This window comes from Phodopus roborovskii, unplaced genomic scaffold, assembly GCF_943737965.1.
Source record: "Phodopus roborovskii unplaced genomic scaffold, PHOROB, whole genome shotgun sequence".
NCBI lineage: Eukaryota > Metazoa > Chordata > Mammalia > Rodentia > Cricetidae > Phodopus > Phodopus roborovskii.
In genome coordinates, this window is record NW_026125575.1 from 1,451,407 (window position 1) to 1,463,613 (window position 12,207).

Consider the following 12,207-nt stretch of genomic DNA (forward strand, 5'->3'; position numbering starts at 1 on the left):
TTAAATGCAGTGAAAAATTATCTAAAGGACATTGGAGAGGACCGGGTTCCAGGGACATAGATGGGAGGGGTAGGGAGGCGGGCGCAGAGGCCTTTGCCTGGCATCGGGCGGGCGTTGCTGTCCCTGTTGAGACGTTAAATGATTCATAGATGTGTCAAGCTGGCTAGCGCTCTCCTCGGTCTCATGGAACCCGAAAGAAAAAAATAAAAACACAGCAGTAACACTGAGTGCAGGCCCACCGGGAAGGATGTTATCCAGAGCGTCAAACAGCGAGAAAAGGCTTCCAGGTCAAATTTGCTAGAGTGGGAACAGGGGAGATTACATTACACATCCTGTCTAAAACTCAGTTCCACCCTAGCTATATAGATTGCGGTGGGGAGGGTAAGAGAAGGGAATGGACTTAAACGTGGGGGGAGGTGGGGAGGTATATTTCTGGTCTGGGATTTGCAAAATTATCTTTAAATGGACATATAATATTAACAGACGTGTTTGGATTTGGATGTGCTAACCTTGAAAGAAATAACTTTTGAAAAAGACTATTGAGATTAACAATGCAAAATCTGAAGTGGGAAAAGGTGTTGCAATGGCTTAAATAAAGACATTTGTACAGAATATATGTAACACCTGCAAAGAAGGAAAGGCTGGTATTCTAGTATAAAGATGGGCAGAGCAGTCACCTAGGCAGTTTATAGATGAACATGTCCTAATGGCTGACAGGCATGGACAGCCCCTGCTCTTTACAAGTCATCAGAGAAAAGCAATAACAGTCCTGTTTGTGGCCACGATGACATAATAGGAACTGGATTTAGTCTCCTGCCCAAAACTAACAAGAACCTGGGCAGAAGATAGGCTAGGACAGCTCTAGGAACCCTGGATGGTAGGCAGTAGGGGACTGTGACTTACAATGTGCAAGAAACAGGCGAGTGGGCAGGCTCCAGTCGTCGGAGCGGAACACTTGAAGGCAAATCTACCACAGTGTAAGCGAGCAGAATGACTAGAGGGAACAAACAAGGAGAAGGTGGTCTCCGAAAACTTAAGAGGAGGCTCCTTTGAGTAAGTTAGGGGAGGTTTCAATCGGTGAATGTGTGTGAGGAAACTAGCAACCTGAGAGGATTAGAGGCGATAACACCAACATTCTCGAAGGGCTGGAGAGGTGCCTGCTCCCACACCCTTAGGAATTTTTGGTAGAATACCATGAAGGCCTTGCTGGGTAGTCGGGGATAATTAGCTTTGGGTTACACACTACTCTCTAATCCTACCGAACAATTCTTTTCTCCTAACTAAATCTTCTTGTCAAGATCAAAAGAATCAAACTTCCCAGGTAACTTTACTGAATTGTGAAATATAGCTCAAGAATATATGGGTGAGTAGATTGTTTTCAGCATTTCTGACATCTCATTATATGGGAGTATAAATAAAGCCAGGGCTATCCAGCCCATGAGAGAAGAGACAAATAAATGAACACTGACCTTAAAATAACCAATATTAGAACTGGCAAAGAGGTGTCTGTTATTATGTGTCCATTCCATGTGTTCAGACATCAAGTGGAGATGCAGAAATTCTAAGAAAGTTCCATACACACACGTTAACCTTCTAAAGTAGGGGGAAGGAGAAGAGAGAGAAATATTTGAACAAGGACAACTAAAACTTTCCAGATTTGGTGGGAAGTGAATTCAAGAGACTCGGTAACACTGACAGGCATGGCCCTTGGCTGTAATCCTCAGGATTTGAAGCAGGAGGAGTACCATAACCTCAAGACTGGCCTGGAATATAAAAGTGAATTCCAGGCCTATCTTGGCTATAGAGTGGGACCCTGCCTCAAAAATTCAGAGAGGAGGGAAAAAAACAAGGAGGAGGAAAGACGAGAGGAGAGAGAGTGTGTGTGTGTGAAGAAAACCTCGAAAAACTGCTCAGACGACTTAAAACCAACAAGAACAAATAGCCCTAACCCTTACCCACAAAACCCCAGAACACACACAAAAGCAAAGAAAATGGATGACAGCCGACCTCATATTGGACACAGTGGAAGTAAGAATACAACCTGGATGCACTGTAAGAAAAATAATCTGTCCAGATGAAATTCTTTACCCAGAGAATGTGTGCTTTAAGGCCGAAGGGGAAAAAACGACGATGATCTCTTCGGATAATACACAAGCTGGAAAGTTTCCTCACCTGCACTCTGGAACGTTGAGAAATGCTAAAGGAAGAAGATGCTGGATGGAGTTATAAAAATTCTGAACACTGAAATGCTAACTGCACAAAACTGTACAAGACAGGGGCATTAGCCCTCCACCAGAAGGCAGATGTGGTAGAAGGGAGAAACGTTGAAGTTGTACAGACATGTGACGATTACTCGTGGCTCTGTTGATTACTGTATCGCCTCATTATAATGTTAAGTCCTTATTTCCTTACGTGTCAACTGGGAAAACAGTAGTCACCACCTATGGCTTTTGCTGGCAAGTAAGTTGTAAAAAGATCAAGAAAATACAAAGCACAGTATGGTAGAAATGGCCATCAGTTTGTAACCACCCATGTCTTGTCTCTTCTTTCATCAACCTCGTGTCTCTTGTTAAACTGCTCCATGCTTATGTGGTCAGTGAGTCATTGCAAGAGGCTCATGAGCTCTTTTGCATTGAGCCTTACCATTTCCCTGATCTTTGGAAACCTTTGACCTCCCCGGACCCAGTGAATCGGCACCAATTTGCTGGATGATGAACACAGGACCAAGCCACCACCACCTGGAAAACCATCACCACATTTTGAGAAGCCATGAGTTACCAAATGTGTGAGATCTGAGACCAGCGAAGGCAACTGAAGATTCCAACACACCGTACGCTGTGGAATTGTCACAATGTTAAACCACTAAATCTTGGGAGTACTTTGTGATACTTCCAAAGCTCATTGATGTGTGTTGGTTGTATATTCATACATATTTATAAGTATGCTTTCATGTCCGTCAAGGCTACTGCTTTGGAATGAAAAGTTGTACCTGTGAGTCTAGGCTGGCTTTCTCCTTCCTTCCTCCCCTCACGGAATTCCAGTTTGTGCTGGTCACCCACCCCAGGTATAAGGCCTGCCTCAGAGTGTAGTTGATATACTAGGTGTCACACCATTAACGAAAACGGACTTTTCCTTTCCCATTGGTAATCAAATGCTAATAGCTCCTCAGGAATGAGACGCCGTGCCCACCTCCCCATGTCCATGCTGGGCTTTTGTCTGGCTTTAGTGTGTGCAGGTCTTGTGCATGCTGTCACAGTCCCTGTGGGTTCATGTGTGCATCTGCCCTGTTGTGTCTGGAAAACACTGTTTCCTTGAAGTAATTCACCATTTCTAGCTCTTATAATCCTTACTCTTCTGCTGCATAGGCATCTGAGCCTTGAGTGAGGAGGTGGTGTGTATGTGTGTGTGTGTGTGTGTGTGTGTGTGTGTGTGTGTGTGTGCAAGGCTTGGAGGTCTATATGCAAGTGTATTACGTGTGTGCATGTATGTATGCACACATCACGTTTAGGGCTGAGCACTTAAATGTCTATTATTCTTTCCACATTGCTAATCTTCTGTTTGGTGATGATACTGATATCTGTGAGAATCGTGTCTTTTGTGTAAAATTTCACCCAGTTGTACACACATTTTCCCCCTATTTCCCTCTATATGAGTTTCAGTTTTTATAAATTTACTTGAGAAGCTATAGTTTTATATTGTGATGCCCTTATGTGAAATTATATTATAAGTACATGGTGATAAAGATAGAGATCATTCTGAGATGCAGTGTCCTTAGGATATGCTCCTGGATGCTGTTTCTGAGTGACTGTTCTGCTGTATGTGTCTATACTCCATAAAATGCTCACAATAAAATGGGTGCATTTCTATGCAACATGGCGTATGATGACTATTGAAAGTTTTATTAATGTGAATGTGCCACGACTAAGTCTTCTAAAATAGATGTAGACTCCCGATAATATTGTATCGCCACCAGTATTAAATACTACTCCAAAATAAGAATAATACTGTTTTGATAGATTGGCTTAAATACTTATGCATTTGCTGTTAATACAACGGACCCATATCTAGTCTTTTCTAGATACTAATAACTATAAAAGACAAGACTTCCCGCATTTGAGTTCTTACGTGGTGGTGGGCATCACTGTCATCATGAATGGGTTAATGAACACATAATGGGCTCCAGGGTGCTCGCCAGGCCAGCTGTGGTACAGCTTTGTGTATGTTCTATCTCGGTGAGTGGCAGCATCTCTTCACTCACTGAGCAGACTTAAAGTCAGATAGCAGGAACAAAAGTCAATGGTAAAGCTTGAGAAGACAATTGGAGATAACCAACTTCGTCTTCTTTCCCTTCATTTTTCTAGGCGAACGGCAGACACAGGTCATGGGATGTGTCATTGGTTTGTATAAGAGAGTCTCTCTGTGTATGGTTCCAACAGTTCCAATTCCAGTTACCGAGGACTAATATCAACCCAGATCCCTGACAGTATGATTCATATTTGAGATTCTGGGTTGTACTGGGTAGGGAGATGATGGAGTAAGCCTTGACTGCTAGTTCTTTGGCCCACAGAAGTCACAGATGTGCGGCATTATCAGCAACTATTATGCCATATCTTTCAAACCCTGTCAACAGTAAGCCACAGCGAGTGCATCTGCTGCTAAGATTTTGCTGTGTGACTTCAATGTTCCCAGGATATTTATTCCCCATGGTGTAATGTACAGCAATAAATGATGGAGAGAGGGGAAATCTGAAAGCTTAGGGACATGTAGAAAGTGTGTCATCTGCGGATAGTGCTAGAAGTGAATTTTGAATCAGGCATACCTGGAGTTAGGAAAGACAGTGTACCGGAGGATGATTCCTTATCCTTATCCTGCACACACAGGCAGGTGTGCAGCTTGTGAAGAACAAATTTCTGACACGTGTGACATTAGTGGTTGGAACAGAAAGGTTGGCACCAGCAAGGAGATAAAATCCCAAATGAAGCGAAGGAAAGTAAGAAACAACACAAAACAAGCCGGATGGAAAAGCTTCATAACACTGAAAACTCAAAGAACAACATGGTGGCGGTTAACCCAAATCCAAAATGAGTTCTTTACAAAGACACAGAGGAGCTGCTTCCTCCATGGTATAAGCCATAAGAAGCAAGCACTAAGTGATCCTAGAGTTTTCCTGAAAACAACCCACTTGTTTTAGTATATTCACTATTTTGAACTACATGGTACCAAATTGCATTCTCTGCCTTCTCTATTTCCTTTTTTCCTACATTTGCAACCCACAGTGAAATTTTAATGTTTTGCCAAAAGCTTTTTAAAGGTCTTTGCACTGTTGTAAGTTTTCCCTGGCACTGATTAAGATGGTTGATATACTTTCAGGTCACATGGTCATTTTTTATGAGCATATACTACTATGCCAAGCTGGGACTGCCTGGGTACATTAGTGGGTACAGCACCCAAGTATCATTATATACAAGGGGGTATATTATTCAATTTTTGTTGATAAACTTTTAGAAACCAATTTAGAGCAAGAAGGAGGTTTAGTTCCTTTAATAATAGTCTGAAGGCATTATTTTATGTTTATAGTTGTAAAATAAAACGCTTTCCTAAGCACTTAACCAGGAAGAAGAAAATATGATTTTACTTAAAATACAAAAGATAACTCATTGGGAAACATTAATTTAAAAAAAAAAAATCTCAGAAAATTTCAACCATACCAGATACAAGTCATGGAGGACTGTAGGTTAGGAGATTTACATTTTCTGGCCACTGGCAGGGTAGATACAAGGCCAGAAGATGTTGTAAAATTATTTACTGAGTAAAGCAATAATGTGTGAGAGCGTCTGATGGCTGAGGTCTCATTTATCCTGCAGCTTTTCAACTGAATATTATCTAGGCCCATTACCCAGTAGAAGCCATTTGACATCTGTGTGCTTTCTGGCCACTTCAGTGGGGAGAGTGAATGGTTAGATTATTGCAGAGATGTTCTGTGTATAAATGTCCTTTGGGTAATGTGCAGGATGGAGGAGAATATAATAAACCCAGGTAGTGATCTGCTGTCCACCACTCTCCCTGTGTCTAAAGTAAGCACGGGTCTCAGATACCCATCTGTCTTAAACTTGAAGACGTCCCGATGCTATTTTCCTTAATGCTAAAACTGCAAATGCAGCAATGTGGGAAGGTTCAAGACTTTAAAAGATTAAATCGCCCCAAAGGAAACTCTTACTGATACCGATGGGCTTGTCATGCAGATAATTTAGGCAGCTGCTGTTGTTTCTCGAAGCTGCTGTTGTATAGCAAGCCAAGCTGAGGTATAGATCGAGAATCACTTGTGGCAGAGGTGAAGCCTGTGGGCTGGGAAATATTGCCAGCGTCAAGCTACCTTCTGTTGGCAAGAGCCTTTGTTTTCTGCTGAGGTAAAATTCATAGCACAAGACAATCAGCTGTCTTAAAGTGTACAATCTGGGGTTATTTGTACATTTCTAGTGTTATTTAACTACCACACCATCTTCTATTTCTGAGACATTTTTATCACCCAAAATTAATCTCTGTATGTATTATCTTGCTTGCCTACGTCTCCCTAGAGCCTCTATGAACCACTGGCCTGCTTTCTGTGTCTATGGATTTGCCCATTCTTGGAATTTTGTGTGAATGAGTGTACAGTTGATTGAAATGGATGACTGGCTGTTATTGTCATGGAGCTGGGTGTTTCCAAGGTTCATTTATATTATGTTGTTCCTTTTCCAGAGTTAAAGATCTAATCCAGGACCTTGTGTACTCTGGGCAAGTGTTCTACCACTGAGCTATATCCTAGCCTTTAGTTTCTTGGGATGGAGTCTCTCTGTGTATCCCACGCTCTTCTGGAACGCCGTATTTCAGACTCCATTTCCTTAATTCTAGGAAAAGGGCATGTGCTACCACACGTGGTCTTTGTTGTCATGTATGCACACATACACACTCTATTCTTTCATATGACTGCACAGTGTTTAAAAGTTTGCAATTGCATAGCTTGTTTATTCTTTTGTTTGAGTGGATATTTAGTTGCTTTTACCTTTTGGCTATTGTGAATAATGGAGGGAACAGTCTGAGTGGCTGTTTGAAGGATGTATGGGCAGTTTCTTGGTGATTCTATCCAATTTGCTGAGGAAATGTGAAACTGTCTTTCATACAATGATACCATGTATCAGGGAGACCTGTGAGTTCCCACCCTGGTACTTCTTCTGGGCCCATTTCTGGCCATTACTAAGCATTCTCCAAAAGAAATGAGCAACTTGGCTGATGTTTAGGCCTAAATCCACCTACTGAAAAGCCGCCTTCCTCTTTGTTCCTCCATGGCAATGTTAGACATTGTTCCTAGATGGGAACTTTATTAAAGGGTCAATAGAGGGAGGTAGTAGCTGGTTCGGGGCTTATGTTTGGAGACCACTTAGATGTTTTTCATCAGATTGACCTCTTCAGACAAGTGCTGGGTTTGTCTCTTATTTTATCCTCAATTTGTCAAATTTTAATAAGGTACATCACATTCAATTCATCGGTTTCCTTTGGAGAATGTGGGCTGTGAGAAGCGAGGACTTGGGGATGTGGTCTGTATTAATGTATCTTGGATCTGTGGATGCAAATTTGCCATTCAGTCTCAGCAAGATTGGCTTGGAAAACACGTTAAAATAGAGGAACATCATTCAGCCTCTTTACGTACCAAGGATACATGAAATTCAAAGTATCCCACCTTAAAAAAAAAAAAAAAAAATGATGTCACCAGACTCCAAACCATAAGACTCTGTTTAATTTCTGTGTTTGTTTCAGATGCTTTTTATCGTGTTTTCATATGTTAGACCAATAATATAAATGTGAATTTTAGAAGTGTGACCATAAAAGTTATAGTAAAAATTAATGTCCCTAGTTATGGTGTACAAACTCAGGTTGGTAAGCCTTCAGGCTCTGGGTTGCATAGTGAGCATTCACCAGGCCACAGTGTTCAGGGTCAGAGTTCCCAGCCACCTTCAGGTACTGGTGCTTTAATAATGACCTTGTTTTTGAAAGCGTTCTGGAAATTTATGAAGAAAAGTTAGTGATTATCATATGGTTTCATTTCTCATTTGCTAGAGTTACGAGTACAGCAAGAAACATCCAACTTTTCTCATGTTCTGGTCTTAGGTAACACGCCACCTTATCAAACTCTTTGACAACATCTCGGATCTGCAGTTCGAAGATAATCCACAAGTTCCCACACACAAAGCAACTGGGATGTTCAGCAAAGAAAAGGAGTATGTCGCGTTCCAGGCCGGGTGTGAATGCACAGGCCATGTAAGGTTTGATTTTGAGGTTTTTCTGTACAAAGGAGGTAATTTGGGGGCAATCCCTGGAGGTGGAACTGAACCAGCAAGACAATTTAGTCCCTGTTAAATAGCAGGCTCTAGCTGATTCTGTTTGCTGCTGTCCACCATCTCCAGTATGCCAAGGAGCCCCTCCTCCTTATCCTGTTGCTGCTTGTTTGGTTTTAGCATCCAGCAGGGCGTCCACTGACAGAAGGGACTGTCACAGATTGAATGAGTAGGACTCGGGATGATAAGCATGCCCGGTAGCTGATCTTTGACCAGTGTGCTGTGGGGGAGGGAAGAGGCTTTTGGACGGACATTCTGATGTGGATTCTGTGAACAGCCATTTGTATTAGTCACCAAGATATTGCTATTACTATTACTAACCCCCCATTACATGCAGTTACCTAAGCACAGTCTCTATGCTCATGGACAAGTACCTAAAAAGAATCTTACAGGGAAGAGTCATTTTGCCTTATGACAGCTCTAAGTACAGTCTTGATAGTTTAGGAGACGTCTTCCTCAGGGCCTCTGTTGCTGTGATAAAGACCATGGTCAACAGAAACTTGGGGAGGAAAGTATTTATTTCACCTTAAAACTCTCAGGTCACTGAAGGGAGTTGGGAGGAACCAGCAACTGAAGCGATAGCCATGGAGGAACGCCGCCTACTGGTTTGCTCAGAATTTTACACTTGCCAGGGGTTGGTACAAACCACAGTTAACTGGGCCCTGGCACTTCAATAATTAGTCAAGAAAATGCCCCTCCCAGGCTTACCTGCAAGGCCAGCATGGTGAGAAAATTTTCTTAATTGAGGTCCCCTCTTCTCGAATGTCTCTAGCTTGAATCAAGCTGGGAGGGGGAGTAACCAGGACAGGACTAGCACTTTTATGAAGCCTGGGTAGCTTGGTCTAATCTGCGGGGTTAACCTTGGGAGTGGTTCTTATCAGAACCCTTCTCAGGACTGGGTGACGGCTTCCTTGATGTGTTCTTTGCATAAATGCCTTTGAAAACTTAATTTTAGAGGGGTCCTCTTTACTCCTCTCTGTTACTTTTTTAATATTGCACCAGAAAACCCTGCCAAATGAAGGGGAAGCAGATGGTAGGATACTCTGATTAAAATATATTTTTGATCTCTTGGGCTTCTTAGGATATTATTATAGCGATTAGAAAAACTCACCATAAACTATCTTGACAAAAGTATGTTGCTGTCTGCTGCCTCCCTTGCAGACTGTTCATCAGCTGGCATGGTGCCCAGAAGGGGACTGTCCAACTGATGGATGTGGTTGTCACTAGCAGGAACCCTTGCTATTGGAAGATTTCATAGAGCTCCAATTTATTCTATAGAAGCAACTTGGGCTAGAAACCTCACAGCATGCATGGCATTCATTTTTTTGAGTTACCTTTGTTTTATGTATTGTAAAAAAGATGCTTTTCATTTTGTCTTTTCTATGTATGTTTTCCCCACATTTTTATGATTGGGTTCCTCCCAATTTAGTCTGTTGAGCTTAATTATTTTTTCATTGAAAGCCTTTTAATGCACCAGAATGGGATCAGAAATGAAGAAGCCATGGCCCTTGTCCCATTGAAAATATGGGTGTATATAACCAGAGTGGTCATTTCTATTAGACTTGGCAGAGTGTCGAGAGTTTTCAAAAGGGTAGGGTCCTGCAAATGGTTAGAACTTGGTCAGATCATGAAATCATACTGTTAAGTTACCATTATTGGCATAGTCATCTGAACACGGACTGGTATGTCAGGTTCCCCATAGTCCCCCCTAATGGGGCTCCCGAGGAGAGGTGGATCTGCTGAGGACATGCATCCCAGAGTATGAAGGAGATGCTCCAACAATGACTGGTCTACTGAGGTGGCTTGCTATGTGATGGCCTGAGGGTTCATGATGAAGGCAGAAATACAGGACCTACCAGCTAGCTTAGGGAACATGAACTTGTAAATGTTAATAAAGCTCAGCTATGAAGACAGGAAAGCCATTCACAGTCAATGGCAGATCTTAGCCAGGGCAATGTTGCCTTTACTTCTCAAGAAGAAGGCAGTCAGCTCAGGTCCCAGAAGGTCAGAATGCTGCTGGCATCCTCAGGGAGCCAGGTAACAAGATAAGCTGAATCACCTTAGTCATCTCCTGATGCCCTTGGAATGTATTTCTTATAGCCACTTTGTTGTTAGGTTCTATAATATACAGTCTACACAGCCTCCTAGTTATATGACCACTAGAAATAGATACATGGATCAATATAACAAAGCACACTTGAACAGCGTGGAAAGTTGGCCAGAATGTATTTATGGGACCGGCGGCATGAACTTGAAGTTTTTAAAAGATTAATTTCTACAAGTCAGTAGTTGTCCTATCTCTTACAAGGCCATACTGTCTAATTTCTTAAAAGTGTGAAGATTCTTCTCTCTGTCCACCATCTTGAAACTCCTCCCTACTACTTCCTCTCTCCTCCTCATCCCGCCTATCTTGCTTTCCTATTGGCCAGCAGTGCTTTATTCATTAATCAATAAGAGAAACATATTTACAGAATGACATCTCCCATCAGTTTAGGAAGGCTGTTCACCCACTCACTCAGAGGCCACAAAGTTAGCTGTAATCTGAGAAGTAGAAAGACTTGAAACCTGTGCTGTCACACTTGAATTTTTTTTTTTTTCCAAGGTGGAAAACTGGCTTCTGCAACTTGAACAGACAATGAAGGAAACACTGCGCCAGGCAATCGCTGAAGCCATCGCAGCCTATGAGGAGAAACCTAGAGAGCTGTGGATCTTAGACTTCCCGGCTCAGGTGGCTCTTACTGGCTCACAAATATGGTGGACCACAGATGTAGGAATTGCCTTCAGTCGGCTGGAAGAAGGTTACGAAACAGCCCTAAAGGACTTCCATAAGAAACAGGTATTTTCAGAGATTTCGGATTTACAGCTGAAAGAGATTAAACAGTAAGCTTCATTCACTTAACGCAGTGGTTTCCAACCTTCCAGACGCTGCTACCCGACCCTTTAATATGTCCTGTGGTGGTGACACCCAACCATAAAATTATTTTTGTTGCTACTTCGTGACTGTAATTTTGCTACTGTTGTGGATCTTAATGTAAATGTTAGATACACAGGATATCTGATATGAGATCCTGTGAAAAGGTCATCCCACCCCCAAAGGGGCCTCGACCCACAGGTTAACAGCTGCTGACTTCCTGTTTTCCATTAACTTTTGGTGAAAGATGGATTCTTGAGTTTCTAATCTGAGGAAAATAGGGTGTTGTCTTCAATTTAACAGATTTAAAATTTAAAATATGCGGATTAAAGAAGTGGCCAATTTCCAGGGTGTTGGTCCATTTATTGATATCTATGCTTTGGTTATAGTTATGAAGTGAGGACATTTAAAAACATTAATGTTCTCTCAACATCCAGCTACTGTAGGTCGCTCCTGGAACTGACATCTTTCTGCATGCCTCTGTTTAGTTTTCACCAAGACTTGGCACTTGATTCTCTGTCCTTCCTACTTGCCATTTCTCAATTTTCAGGATATTTGTTTCTTAAAATAGTAAATGGCATTCTGTGGATATGTGTTTGTACCGGTTTTACTATTTTTAACTTGATGACTTCTTTGTTGTTTGTTTATTGTTGAAGATGAAAGTTCAGGCAGGGAAATAAACAAAAAGGATCCACTTTCCCAAGAAAACCATTGGCAGGATTTGCCGTGAATCCATCCAGAGGTTTTCCTTCTATCTGTTAGCTATGTCTTTCTGTGTGAATGTACATGTATGCAGCTATTCACTTGAAAGTGTACTCTATGTTGGTATGTATACATAGAAGAATATCACTGTCCACATATTTTATATGTAGTTTTTCCAAAACTCCCTTCTGTACTTACTTTGAGTTTATTACGGTCGCCTTA

The 12,207-nt window shown here is 41.8% G+C and overlaps 1 protein-coding gene across 1 annotated transcript in view; it reads left to right on the plus strand.

Moving 5' to 3' along the window:
- Positions 1-12,207, plus strand: part of Dnah11 (dynein axonemal heavy chain 11) — a 294,048-nt gene that overhangs the window by 76,278 nt on the left and 205,563 nt on the right. Inside the window, exons 29-30 of the mRNA XM_051177827.1 lie at positions 8,146-8,295; positions 10,975-11,208. Of these exons, the coding sequence (XP_051033784.1) occupies positions 8,146-8,295; positions 10,975-11,208 (384 nt within the window). The remainder of the gene's footprint in view (positions 1-8,145; positions 8,296-10,974; positions 11,209-12,207) is intronic.